We start from the raw sequence: 14,827 nt of genomic DNA, 5'->3' as shown, positions 1-14,827 counted from the left end.
TACCTTGATGCATCATCAATAAAAGTAACAAGATATTTTTTATGACCTAATGATGGAGTAACATGCAAATCACACAAATCACTATGAATAAGGTCTAAGACTTTAGTCTCGCTTTTAACATCCTTAAAAGGTTTCCTAGTGATCTTGGTCAACATGCAAGTTTTGCATTTTCCAATGTTCATATCAAAAGGAGGAATCATACTTGTTTTTGACATATCTTTTAATCTTTTGTAATGAACATGTCCTAATCTAGCATGCCAAATTTCTGATTTTGTCATATTAGTTATAGAACTACACGAGGCCATACAAACAGATTCATGAACAAAAGGAACATCAATGTTTAATTTAAACATTCCATTACAACGATAACCAAATCCAACAAACGAACCATGTCTTGACAAGATGTACTTGTCACTTTCAAGTACTTGCTTGAAATCACAATTATTTAAAACCATACCAGACAATAAGTTCTTACGAATACCAGGTACAAATAAGACATTATCCAAAATACAAACTTTTTCCGGAAGTAAAAACTAAATTCACACAACCTAATCCTAGGATTGGTTCAGTTGCAACATTGCCCATCTTCACAATAGAGCCATCATCGATTGGTCTAAATTCCTTAAACCAACGACAATCTTTGCACACATGACTTGTTGCTCCCGAATCAAACCACCAAGCAACGTCATCATCCTTGTTGCTTTTCAGGATCATTAGACCCACTTGGACCACCTTGTTCTTTCCTTTGAACACCCGGCAATCCCTCTTTAAATGACCAGGTTTCCTACACTTCCAACATGACAATTTTGTCTGTTTGTTTGGACCTTTGTTCTTATTTCCTTGAAATTTTCGTTTGTTACCTTTAGCATTTTAATTTTGCTTAACTGTTCCACTTTCCTCTACCATATTAACGGAAGAGGAACCTGCTACGTTTTTATCATTGACTTTGTCAATTTTCTGAGCCCTCAGCGACTCCTCAATCATGAAATGACTATCGAGTTGAACCAGAGTCAACTCTTCCTTCTTATGTTTCAAGGTATGCTTGAAGTCTTTCCAAGAAGAAGGCAATTTATCAATTATAGATGAAACTGCAATGGATTCATCCATTTTCAAATCATGTTGAGTAAACTGACCCAAAATCCGCAGCAGTTCATTATATTGTTCCATAACAGGCCTTGAATCAATCATTTTGTAATTAAAGAAATTACTAACTAAGAACTTGTTACTTGAAGCATCTTCTGCCATATACTTGGATTCAAGAGAGTCCCATAATTCCTTAGCAGACTCAACATTTTGATAAATATCAAAGAGAGAGTCCGACATACCGTTCAGAATGTGTCCACGACAAATGTAATCGTCGTTCTCCCATTTCGAACGCTTCCTTGTTTGATCCAGAGTTTCGTCTTCCATAAACACAGGCATCGGTGTACTCAGCACATACACCACATTCAATGTTGTCAAGAGAAAGTGCATCTTCTTCTGCCATCTTCTGAAATCCTGCCCTTCAAACTTGTCCAACTTCGCAAACTTGCTTGTCATCTTCGAACTATTATTCGTCATCTCGAAAGATTTGATTCAATCTTTTGTTGGTTAATTTGAAAATCGAGATGATATTGGATAAATCTGAAGTCGTGTATAACACTTTCAAATTGAATCAAATTTTCGGGTTCAACCAAAATTGTTCAATCGGATAAAATCAGAAGATTATAATTCAAGAGTTTTGTTTTGGTCTTGTATGTTTTGTCACCCGTTATGCTTTCTGAACCAGAATGATTATTTATGATCAAAGAAAAGGTAGTTTTTGGCGGTTGATGGAAGTTATTTATTTTTAAAAATTGCCGTTGATGGAAGTTTTAGTAACTTCCATGTAACTTCCAACCGTTGATGGAAGTTTTAGTAACTTCCATGTAACTTCCAAAATTTGCCTAAACCGAACATCTCGTTATTACATTAAAACAAGCGTGCACTCTTATTTTAACATAATAAAGAGATCAGTTACACTAAAATGTCCAACAGTACATTTTAAACTGTGAGCTGTATAAATTGAAGTACCATCTCAACTCAGCTCATTGTTTCTCTTCGACTTATCGTGGCCCGTGGTTCCAAATAATTTATACCAGTTGGCCTTTTGATATAACACCTATAACGATTTTCATTAAAGCATGATAGAATTTCGAATGAAATTAAAGTGTTGATATATCGGTTAAGGAATCAGTAGATTTAGGAGTTGCAATGGTCAATCAATATAATAATCTATCGGTCAATACTTTAAGAATATGGGAGCTACAAATCTTGGTCATATAATCTCACCGTATTGATGATTATGATTAAAAGTTATTTAGTGATGACATGACTACTTGAAAGAGGCATGTGCATACATGTTCTCGTTTAGGATAGATGATATTCAAGAAATTGAAAAGAAAAAAAATTGTATTAAGAGGAGAATGGAAGAACAAAACCACAATCCCAAAAGGATTGATAGGTTGAAGAGGATTCACCACAAATATTGTCATTCTTTGATAAGAACCTAGGGTTCCAAGCATGGAGCGAATAGCTAGTAAGAAGTTATCTCTGAATTACCAGAGATAATCTCAATTCAAAATGATCATTTTTTTACAAGCCGTTTAACGGTCTTGTTTACACTTCTAAGATACTTCGGATGTGTTTGATTTAGAGGAGGAAAATAGAAGATAATTGTAAAACTCAAGTAGAGTGTAAAAGACATGAATTCCGTGTGAAGAATACACAATTTTCTCTTATCTCTTCATTCCCACCCTAATCCAAACATCACCTCTTGGCCTTGCACTTTAAAGCGTCATATCAAATTTAAAGTGTCGTGATCAAAGCATGAACACACGATGTTTTGAGGGGTTATGTGACTGTTTACTAACTTTCAATGTGATTACTACTTAAAATAAGAAATGTTCTCACCAAACATGTGGGTGGATGTTAAGCCCATTGTTATTTTACACCTGCCTTTGCACCAAAATTTTAATGAAATATATTTTTACTTTTCCCAAATTAATTTATCTTTCTCATGGTCCTAAAATATTTTTGCCCTACCCTTGCTAGGAATCATGTGTTATATTTCCGTTGTAAAATTTATCGGAACAAATTAAAGTATTTTTTTTTTACAGAAACCAACCTTGATCATACAGGGTAAAGTGAACATTGTAAAAAGATAACAGAAAACACAGAGGAGTTGCTTTGAGTAGTTGAATTCATTGTCATTACACCAAAACAAATAATGAAATACTGACTTTTGTCATTCTATAATCTTTGTTTTCCCTCTTTCTCAAAAAAGGGAGATCTTTACAAGTTGAGAAGACGCCTATCGTACAAAATGTCTTTGCTAATCTATGCAGCCTCCTAGATTGACATTTATTAATTCAAGAAAGAAGTTATATGTTGGAAGACATCTTCACTGCAAGGAATTGTGAGGCCACGGTTGGGATGATGATATCCAAACTCTTCCTCAGCCTGACTTAACAAGTCCTGGAATGAGGGTTTGTTCAAGTAAGATATGGGGATCACAAACCGCCTCATTTTCTCTCCGACATAGACTGCAAGGTAGCCCTTTTCCACATCCACGGCTTTCGAAGATGCTTGGATTTCAGAAACTGATGCCTTTCTGATACCAGGCAAACGAAAACCCATTGTTGTATGTGTTGAAATTAGGGAAAGAGTGTCCAAAGCCACTTGTAAATTGAAGACGAAATTTTTGAACTGTGAATCCTTTAGGATGTGAACGATTTTTGTTGTGGTAAAACCTTGCAACCATGAATATATATAGATGAAAGAATTTGTAACAAACAGTTGGCTACATGAATTATTGTGGGGGGAAGGCAATGAGATAAGTGATGGGACCGACAGGAGACAGGGACATATGGTGTTGCCTTGGAGGACTTTATCCAGAATTATCGTTGCATGTTATAGTAGTTAAGATAATAATATCTAATTTTCTGGTGTGAATCCGCTTGAAATAAAACAGATGTATAATGTCAAACCTCAGAAATATAATGGCCTATGATCTCTCGCTATCTATGTGTGTTGCCTTATAAATCATCAGTCAAAAAATACCTTCCAGTTGTACTCCTGCATAACATGAAGAAAACATGTCCAAAGCATGCCTGCAAAAGTGTGGAATACCGATTAATGCACTAAAATATGCGAGGATACACTTAGGCACGTCTCATTTGGTTACAAGTGGAGGCTTTATGTTGGCCATTGTTTGATAAGGTGGTGTTACACACGTCAAAACAACTTTTGGAAAAAACAAGGGCATATGGAGCTGTCGTATCGGAGTTGATAGCTCTGAAACTGTGTTGATAAGATGACAACTAACACTGAGTGCATGATCATATCACCAGGCATCCTGAACCACATTATTTTTCTGTACGTCAAATTCTAAGTAGCAGTACTGCATGAAATTTGCATAAATGAAATTTCTGGCCCCCACCACGCTGATTAAGCTTCTGTATACAAGATCAAATGAAGGTGGGACACATGTTATCTACAATCACTTGTTACGTTGATTCTTAAGAAAGTCCTCTAAGACAACACCCCATATGCCATGTCTCTCATTTGGTCCCTTGACTCCTAGCTGATGTCCCCGCATCACCAATAATTCAAGTGCCCAACTAATGCTTCCATGCATATCCTTATGTCTATATAAATATTCATGGCCGCAGGCATTGAGGACCAACACAAATCATTCACATCATAAAGTGTTTGAAATTCAAAATTCTCAACACTTCTCTTTAACCATTCTCTTCTCACATCAATACAACAATGGGTTTTCGTTTACCTGGCATCACAAAGCATCAAAGGCAGTGGACGCACCTAAAGGCTATCTTGCAGTCTATGTCGGAGAGAAATTGAAGCGGTTTGTTATTCCCGTATCATACTTGAACCAACCTTCATTTCAGGACTTGTTGAGTCAAGCTGAGGAAGAGTTTGGATATGATCATCCCATGGGTGGCCTCACAATTCCTTGCAGTGAAGATGTCTTCCAACGTATAACTTCTTGCTTGAATTGAGCAGAAATCTCACAGTATAGGAGACTGACATAGATTAGAGGAGACATTTTGTATAATAGGCGTCTTCTCTAAGTGTACAGATCCCCCTTTCTCAAGAGAGAGGAAATACAAACATAATATTTTATTCTTTTGATTAATTTCAATGAATTCAGCAACTCAGGCAGCTTCGATCTCTATACTTTATGTTTATTTGTTTCAATCTTCCCTTCTCTCTGTATGAGCCAGGTATCAATATTCTGTTAGAAGTTGATAAATTTCAAATCAGTAATGGTACACAAATGATTTCCAGGAAGTGTATAGCAGAAGTATTTTCCCTCCGACCAAGGATAGTTAAAATAATTTGGCAGAAAAAGTTAAAATGTATTCTACTAATAAAATAATGGTTTGAAAGAAAATAAAAAGAGTATTTTATTATTAATTTGATGGAGCATAAAATAGAGTTTTTATTTTATAAAATAATAATAATAAATAAATAGAGTAAATAATAGGTCGTGAATAAATAGCAACATGCTAGGTCAGTTTTCAGACTGACTCCTCAGCCTTCTCTGCCTATCAATTTCATTTTTTTCTCTTTTCTTCTCCCAAAACCCTCCCTTTTTCCCACAGGCCACTAAACCCATCTCAGAAAAATTACGATCTCGGACTCATTCACTATTGGATCGTCGTGAAATTTAAACACCATGTTCGCAACACAATTCCGAGAAATCTCACCATTGGGAAATTTGATATCATGTCTGAGCTGAGAGAAATATCCTTCGCATTATAGCCTTTTTCTTTCCCGTAGAAACCCAGAGCTGTTTTGGTAAAACTACGATCCCGATTTTGTTAACTGTTGGATTGTCATGAAATTTGGATATGTTGTTCGAAATTCAAGCTTTTACCGTTGGGATTTCTGAGATAATGTTCGTGGAGGGAGGAAAAGGAATCGCATGAAGATAGTCCAAATGGAGGCTTCAATCCTTTCTCCGTTTCTCTGACGTTTAGGAACTTTATTGGAGCAGTCGAAGGAAAAACTGGAGGAATCTTAGGGAACCGCTAGAGATGCCGCTATCGCTATCGAAAGACACGTGCGTCCGCTTAGAGGTAAGGGATGAGTTATTCACAATTGGGGATTAGTGAGAACATGCGTAGGGATCCTTAGAGTATCAATTGGAATGGGTTTTTGGGTGTTTCCGTCATTTTTTTATTCTATCCTTATAATTATAAGTGTGAATTATATATGTTTGACAAACCAATTGTTGTGAAATTGATATGCTGTTGTGTCGAGTGTGAACCCTATAAATCGAGCATTTTTCTAATTAACATGAATTGATGAAATAAAGTAAGGAGAAATTTAGAGTGAGATATTGATTTTGTATTTTATTTTCTTGCTTTCTAGGTTTTTTTTATATAATTTAAAAATTAATATCATAATTGAAATTGATCAAAGTGTTCATATAATTATTTAGAATTTGTGCATTGAAAGCTTACTTTGAAATTTGTGATCCAATATGATGTATGCTAGTTTATATATATAGAAGTAGTTATATATTTATTTATATTAATAATTTAGGTAAATAATATTGTAGAGTTATTATAGTATGATTCAAAAAATTATTAAGTGTTGGAGTTTGAGAATATTATGGTTAAATTTGATGAACATGTGTATGTTGTACCTTATGAATATCATTAGGAATGTTATGAGATGATTGATATGACGTTATGAGATGTTAAAGTGTGGGCATGATATTTGATTGTGAATAAGTGGATGTGTTTAACACTTGATGTTACATTAATTATATTGTGAGCTATGAATTATACGATAACCCAACCAGTGTTTATGCGCAGTGTTAAAGAGAAAGTGTAGGTTCCTAGTTAAGAACCAGTGTTAAATTATAGCGCAATGTGTTAAACGTGTTTGAAACATGAGTGTGAGGTCGTGGTATTGTGTAATTCATGAGCAGTGTTTATAAATGGAATATGTGATAAATTGTGGAATAACATGTTGCTTTGAGATTATAATATTGTTATTGAGATTGAGTATAAGTGTAAAGTTGAACATATGTTAATTTGTGAGATACGTGTAAACATGTGATGGTGGATTGTGATACCATGAGATGTGAAATTGTAAATGAGTTTTAGTTGTGGATAAGTATGTAGTTAACACTTGATGTGAAATTACTTGTGTTGTAAGCTATGAATTGTACAATAACCCGACCAGTGTTATCTTGAGAAAAAAGCGTTGATGCGCAGTGTTAAAGAGAAAATGTAGGTTTCCTATTTAGGAACCAGTGTTAAATCGTAGCGCAATTGTGTTGAACGTGTTTAAAACATGAGTGTGAGATCGTGGGTATTGTATAATTCATGAGCAGTGTCTGCATGTAAAATTATTTTAGGGTTGGACCTGAATCAGGAGGGAGAGACCCTGACGGACTCTTCGGAGTGTAGGCCTTGGGGGTCATCGAGTTTGAGTGCTCCTTTAAGCCTATGCTGATCCCATATGGTTAGAGCATTCTGGCAAAACATCGTGACCCTGACTGGTCTCCCTATGATCTTATTTAGTGAGAGTGACCTGACAAACCTATTGTGTGGTGTGTCTTGTTATGTACTCCTAAGCGCCCCAGGGTGTTTTTTCACTGACATGGTACCACATTGCATATAGGATTGAGTCTTAACATAACTGTTGCATACGCTTGCTAATTGTTTATTATGAAGTTGATGTGTTATTATATCTTGATCAGAGTGTGAGATTCTTGTGTAATGTGATTTATGATTGAAAAGTGAATTTTGAATGACAAAGTGGTGAAATTACGTGAGCTATGTTTAAGCAAGTGGTATCTCATTTATATAATATGTATATTTAATTGTCTTGTTTCTCTATTAGCTAGGAATGTGATAACTCACTCCCTGTGTGTTGTTGTGTTTGGATCCTGTGATGATCTTGAACTTGTGTTCGGGGGAGCAGATGAATAGGTGGATGACTATGAAGAACCTCATGCTAGAGGATACGGGAATACAACGCTCTGATAGGATGTGACATTAGGATATAAGTTCTATATTAATTGTATGAAGTTTAGACGACCTTGTTTGAGTCGAGATTACTTTATTATTTATTTGGACAAGTTTGAATATGATGTAGAAGAAAATGAATGTGAGCCTTTTTCCCCTTTGAAAGACTTGTTTCGAAAAAAAAAATGTTTTAAAAATACTTTTAATTAATATTTGAATTTTATTCCTTTATTAGTATATATGTGAGGGGTAGAGGGTGTCACAGTGACAAAAACTTTCTATTGTATGATATTCACCAATGGTATGGCCCCTTTTCACTAACCCTATATAGGGAGAAGTGGAGGAACCAATGCTTTTTCCATAACTTCGGTCTACCAAATAAAATGAAACTATATATGACCATACCATGCAAGAAGAATAGTTTGAAACTGTGTGGATCGGAGTTCTTATTTTATGTCCACCAAAAGTTGGCGATCTGTTCTGTTATTGCTGTGAAATTTGGGGCAATACCATGGTACGTAGTTATAATTCCATGGCAATACCATAGTAGTAACAACTCCATGGCTGCTTGTTTAGGAAAATGATGAACCTTTGGACAACGATAATGATTTTGCAGTGATGATAGAGTGGGAGGGAGTAATAATTCAACCGAAGATATATAATTAAATCGTGGTGCTTAAAGAGAGAAATAAAGAAGCACATGTTATAGAAAAATGTGGCAACAAGTGGCGAAAACTGTTTCAGGACAAAAAAGTGTTGTGGATTTCTTGTTCAGATCATGGACACATATTGAAATACAATAGGTCAGTTTAGTAATTAACAACCTTATCAAGGTTGCCCTGTATCTCCAACAAAATTATGGCAATTAATGCATAGCTGATAGTCTGATCATGCTGATACATATCAACAACTTAAATTTGACAATGATACTATGTGTTATCTGTTAAACCATATCGAGATTTGGTTACATGTGGAGGCTTTATGCTGGCCACTTAATGTTTGATAAGGTGGGGTTTCGCAAGTCTTCACAACTTATCCTTTATAGTTGGACTGAAGACAACACCGTGTGATATCTCATGCGTATGCCCTCCATCCATTGACAGTCACTTTCTCTGGGAATTGGGTTTCCAAAGAATCTTACAAACTATATATACACAATTCTCGGTCTTCAGTTAACACAAATAACACAAGCCATTGCATTCCTCAAGCTTCGACATTTTGGATCATTCTTTTCAAATTAGAGATTGTTCTTCTTCCTTCAATCAAGCAAAATAGAATGGGTTTCCATTTACCTGTTGTTTGACAGGCATCATTCACCGCTAGCCAAGCAGCTTCAAAATCTGTACAAGTTCCAAAGGGCTATCTTGCAGTGTATGTTGGGGAGAAACATTCCCGAACACCAAGAGAACATTCCCGATCCTAGTGAGAAAGCATAGCTAGAGGTACTCTTCATGTCATCTGTCGAACCTGCCCAATCATTGTCGGTGTAGCCAAGTAATTTTGAGTTGGTTTTGGTAGTATACCATATACCGAACTCTTTTGTTCCTTGTAGATACCTCAAAATTCTTTTTCCTGCTCCAAAGTGTATTTGACTTGGGCTTTGCATGAATCTTGATAGAAGACTTATGGCATACATTATGTCAGGTTGTGTAGCTGTCAAATATAGGAGGCTTCCAATTACACTTCGGTATTTGGATGCATCAGCTTCTGGTGCTCCATCATTCTTCTGTAGTTTCTCATTTGTTATGACTGGAGTAGCAACAGGTTTGCAACCATACATCTTGAATTTCTTAAGTAAGCCTTCTGTGTATTTCTTTTGCGAGATGAATATCCCTTCATTTCTCTGACTTATCTCTATGCCGAGGAAGTAACTCATCAAACCCAGGTCGCTCATCTCAAAGGTCTTCATCATATCTTCTTTAAACTCCATCATTATCTTAGTATTGTTTCTCGTGTAGATAAGATCATCTACATATAGAGAGAGTAAGAGAGTGTACTGACCTTGAGACTTGATGTAAAGTGTAGGCTCACTCTTGCTCCTCCTGAATCCTCGATCCATGAAATACTGATCAATTCTGCTATACCATGCTCGAGGTGCTTGCTTCAAACCGTAGAGTGCTTTTCTTAATCTTAACACTTTGCTTTCTTTGCCTTCAGACACGAATCCTTATGGCTGCTCCACATAGATCTCTTCTCCAAGTACGCCATTAAGGAAGGCGAATTTGACATCTAGTTGATGGATACTCCATCCTTTTTGTGACGCAAGAGCTATTAGAGCTCTTATGGTATCAAGATGAGCTACTAGTGCAAATGTCTCATTGTAGTCAATTTCGGGTTGCTGTGAGTAACCCTTAGCTACTAGCCTCGCCTTGTGTTTCTGTATGGTGCCATCAGGGTTGAGCTTTGTCTTATAGACCCACTTAACCCCAATGATATCTTTTCCATGGGGACGATTTACTAACTCCCATGTGTTGTTTTTCTCGATCATCTATATCTCTTCTTCCATTGCCTTGACCCATACTTCTTGCTTTGACGCTTTTTTAAAGCTTCCAGGTTCAAGTATGGCCAAGTTACAGGTTTCATATATGTCCACCAAAGATCTTACTCGTCTTGGAGTAGACTCTGGTGATGATAGTTCTTGATCTTGTTGTTGTGGTGGAGGTGAAGGTGGTTCACCTAGGTCTTCTTCCTCAGCTTCTTCTTGAGGTAGTTGAGCGGGTATAAGAACGTTCTTCTCCACTTTTTCTTCATCCCAATTCCAAGAAGCATACTCATCAACTTCAACATCTTGACTGATGACGAGTTTCTTAGTTTGCAAGTTGTAGACACGGTAGCCCTTAGAGATATTGCTATACCCAAGGAAGATACCTCGTATAGTCTTGTCTTCAAGCTTGTGCCTCTTCACGTCTAGAATATGAATGTAGCATATAGATCCAAAGACCCATAAGTGCTTTGCTGATGGCTTCTTCCCGTTCCAAGCTTCAATTGGAGTCTTGTCTTTTACAGACTTAGTTGGACATCTGTTGAGTATGTAAACAGCAGTGTAGACTGCTTCAGCCCAGAATGTGTTAGGTAGTCCCTTCTCCTTGAGAATTGATCTAGCTATTTCCATAACTCTGCGATTATTTCTCTCGGACACTCCATTTTGTTGAGGAGAATATGAGACTATAAGTTGTCGCTCAATGCCTTCATCCTCACAAAATCTTTTAAACTCGCGAGAGGTGTACTTTTTGCCGCCATCACTTCTTAGTACTTTTATCCGTTTTCCACTTCGATTTTCAGGAAGGGCCTTGAACTTTTTGAATACTCCAAAGACTTCTGATTTTTCTTTTAGAAAATATACCCATTTCATTCTAGAGAAGTCATCAATGAAGAGTATGAAGTACCTGTTGTTGTCATGTGATGGCGTCCTCATTGGTCCACAGACGTCTGTATGTATCAGCTCCAATAGATCTTTCTCTCTCCATGCTCCGCTTGCTGAGAAAGGAAATTGGTGTTGCTTACCAAGAAGACATCCTTCACACACTTCATTGTTCTCCTTTATGCTTGGAAGATCTCTCATCATGTTTTTCTCATGTAACAACTTCAAGGCATGTGTGTTGAAGTGGCCAAATCTTCGATGCCATAGCCATGAATCATCAACTTGTACCTTCATGGCAATGTTTGTTGCATATTTTAAATTTAGAGGGAAGCTTCTATTGCTCTTATTCATCTTTACTTGGGCTATCTCAGACCTTTTATTTTTGTTGTCTAAGATTTTGCATACACCTCCTTCAAAGTGAAGTGTGTAGCCTCAATCCATCATTTGGCCAATGCTTAGAAGATTTTCTTTTAGGCTGGGAACTAGTAAGACATCATGGATGAGTCGCATACCTTTATCTGTCTCCACCATGACAGTGCCTTTGCCTTTTGATTCAACCACACTTCCATTTCCCAGTCAAACTTTGACTTTGATAGACTCATCAATGCTTTTGAAAATAGTCTCATCCTTGGCCATGTCATTGCTACATCCATTATCCAAGTACCAGCTTCCTCCCTTTTCTTTTATTGAGTCTTGAGTGGCATAGAACATAGATTGTTCTTGATCATGCTCCTCTGCGATATTGGCTTGATGCCTATTTTTGTTGCAACAATTTTTCTCTACGTGCCCGAACTTCTTGCAATGGTTGCATTGTGGCATATTACGGAACCAACAATTTTTCTCTGCGTGGCCTTGCCTTTTGCATATATTGCATGGAGAATTTTTATCTGTTTTGTTCTTAAGGAAATTCCTAGAACCTTCTCTTCTTCTGGAAGTTTCTCCATAATTTTTCTTTCCTCCATTTTCTTTGTTTTGGGGCTGAAATTTAAACTTTGACTGGAAGGCATTTTCAAGTGTATCTTCTTTATGCCTATACAGTCTTTGCTCATATGCTTCAAGAGAGCCCACAAGTTCTATCTCTGATAGAGTGGACAGATCTTTGGTTTCCTCAATCGTTGTCACGATTGGGTCAAACTTTTGGGGCATAGTAATTAGAATTTTCTCAACAATTTTCTTGTCAAGAATATCTTCCCCAAAATCTCTCATTTGATTAACTATTTCTTTAACTTTAGAATAGTAATCTTTAACTGTCTCAGACTCCTTCATCTTCAATAGTTCAAAATCTCTTCTTAGAGATTGAAGTTTAACGGCACGTACCTTAACACTTCCTTGAAACTCCTCTTGTAATGTGTTCCACGCTTCTTTGGCAGTCTTAGCTCCCATGGTCTTCACAATATTTGTTGAACTTATTTGAAGTGAACTCTCCTCCTCGATCAGATCTCATGGCCTTGATGGAAAGACCACTTTCTTTCTCCACGAGGGCTTTGAACTTCTTAAAGTTTTCAAACACTTCTGATTTCTCCTTCAAGAAATAAACCCAGGTTTTTCTAGAATAATCATCAATAAAGAGGAGAAAGTACTTATTCTTACCAAATGAATTGGGTTTGATTGGTCCACAGACATCGGTGTGTATTTGCTCTAGCGGCTTTGTTGCTCTTGTTGTTGATTCCTTTGGAAAACTTTTACGAAATTGCTTCCCAATTAGACATCCTTCGCAAAGTTGGTCTGGGTGGTTGATGCTAGGCAAGCCTCTCACCATCTCCTTCTTCGCTAAACGTTCTAGACCGTCGAAGTTGAGGTGCCTGAACCGTAGATGCCATAGCCACGAAGAGTCGGTATAGCAAGCCTTGAGACACTTTGCCACATCATTTTGAATGTTCAAGAGGAACATTCTATTCTTTGACATAGGCACCTTAGCAATCAAGTTATGTCTACAATCTCTTAAGAAAAGACTATGTTCTTTCAAATGGATGTCATAGCCTTTCTCTAATAATTGTCCCAAGCTCAAAATATTATTCTTCATGTTAGGCACATAGTAGACATTGGATATGAATTGATGACTCCCATTCTTCAAACGTATGAGAATTTTACCTTTGCCTTTGACTGGTATCTTTGAGTCGTCTCCAAATGAGACATCACCAGTTGCCACTTCATTGATCTCCACGAACATGCTTTTATCGCCGCACATGTGGTTGTTTGCGCCGGTGTCGAGGTACCACTTGTTTCTTTTCTCTTCAAATTTGTTTTGGCCCGCGAGTAGCAAAGTTTCTTCTTCTCCACCTTTTTCTTCTACAAAGTTAGCTTTCTCTTCAACCTTCTTCGAGAATCTACACTCGGATGCATAGTGACCAATCTTGTTGCAATTGAAGCACTTGATTTGTGATTTGTCATACCTCGACCATGAATTTCCTCTTCCACGACCTCTTGTTACTTGTGGATTCCAACTTCTTTCTCCATTGTTGAATTTGTTGGAGTGGTTGTTGTAACCACCTCTTCCTTCTCCTCCATGTCCTCGTCCACGTCCACGATCTTGGCCGCGACCTCGTCCTCTTTGGCTCTTGTAATTTGCATAGTTTGCTTCCTTTACGTTGAGTTGTAGTAGTTGCTCCGTAGCCTCCTTTTGTTTAATTTTTCTCTTTTGTTTTTCTTCGTATGCTTGTAAGGAACCCATGAGTTGCTCAATAGTCATGGTCTTTAAATCCTTGTTTTCTTCAATGTTGGTAACAATGAAGTCAAAACTTGGATTTAAAGTTCGAAGTATTTTTTCCATGACCTTCACCTCATCAACATCTTCACCATTTCTTTTAAGTTGATTGACTACGGCCAATACTCGAGAAAAATAATCATAAATTGACTGGGACTCCTCTATAAACAAACGCTCAAAGTCACCTCTAAGAGTTTGAAGACGAATCTTTTTTACCTGCTCAACTCCTTTGTTGCAAGTTTGAAGCTTATCCCATGCTTCTTTGGCCGTCGTTGCGATGGATATCTTCTCAAATGTATCTTCATCCACCGATTGATAAATGAGAAAGAGAGCTTTCTTGTCTCTCTTTCTTGACTCCTTCAACGTCTCCTTTACACCTTGCCTTAGCAAGGCTTCATCTTGCTCCTCGAAGCCATTCTCTACGATATCCCACACATCTTGAGCTCCTAGTAGTGCCTTCATCTTGATACTCCAATTATCATAGTTGTTCTTTGCGAGCATCGGCATTTGGAAAGGAAAACCTCCATTCGCCATCTTTTGAGGATCTTGAAGCTCTGATACCACTTTGTTGGAAATAAGGCTTTTTATGTTTAGGAAAAGTGTTTAGGAATATTGGAGACTTTGAATAGAAACTTGATAGGAAGGAGAATTCTTTATGGAGGAGAGAACTTTGTATTTTTGCTTGATACAAATGTGTAGGATTACATTTCTATTTATACTACTCTAAGGAGAACT

At 37.0% G+C, this 14,827-nt stretch overlaps 2 protein-coding genes and 1 pseudogene across 2 annotated transcripts; 1 reads left to right on the top strand and 2 right to left on the bottom strand.

The window, feature by feature from the left end:
• Window positions 1–3,202: 3,202 nt before the first annotated feature.
• Window positions 3,203–4,060, bottom strand: LOC106799177 (auxin-induced protein 6B-like). Its single transcript, XM_014777155.3, is given in 2 exon segments — window positions 3,203–3,449; window positions 3,451–4,060. Coding segments are annotated over 2 exon segments (255 nt in total). The 5' UTR covers window positions 3,658–4,060; the 3' UTR covers window positions 3,203–3,401.
• A 716-nt stretch (window positions 4,061–4,776) lies between these two features.
• On the top strand, window positions 4,777–5,343 carry LOC113001928 (auxin-induced protein 15A-like; annotated as a pseudogene).
• Window positions 5,344–9,360: 4,017 nt separating this feature from the next.
• LOC102666459 (uncharacterized mitochondrial protein AtMg00810-like) lies at window positions 9,361–10,086 on the bottom strand. Its single transcript, XM_006582703.1, has one exon. The coding sequence runs from the start codon at window positions 10,084–10,086 to the stop codon at window positions 9,361–9,363; it is 726 nt and encodes a 241-aa protein (XP_006582766.1).
• Window positions 10,087–14,827: the final 4,741 nt, after the last annotated feature.

The sequence above is a fragment of the Glycine max genome, chromosome 6 (assembly GCF_000004515.6).
Source record: "Glycine max cultivar Williams 82 chromosome 6, Glycine_max_v4.0, whole genome shotgun sequence".
NCBI lineage: Eukaryota > Viridiplantae > Streptophyta > Magnoliopsida > Fabales > Fabaceae > Glycine > Glycine max.
Note: the sequence above shows the minus strand (reverse complement) of the source record. Positions and strands in the feature narration are given on the sequence as shown.

Coding starts and splice junctions, on each gene's coding strand:
- LOC102666459 (XM_006582703.1), bottom strand. CDS start 10,086: ATGGATCGAGGATTCAGGAGGAGCAAGAGTGAGCCTACACTTTACATC.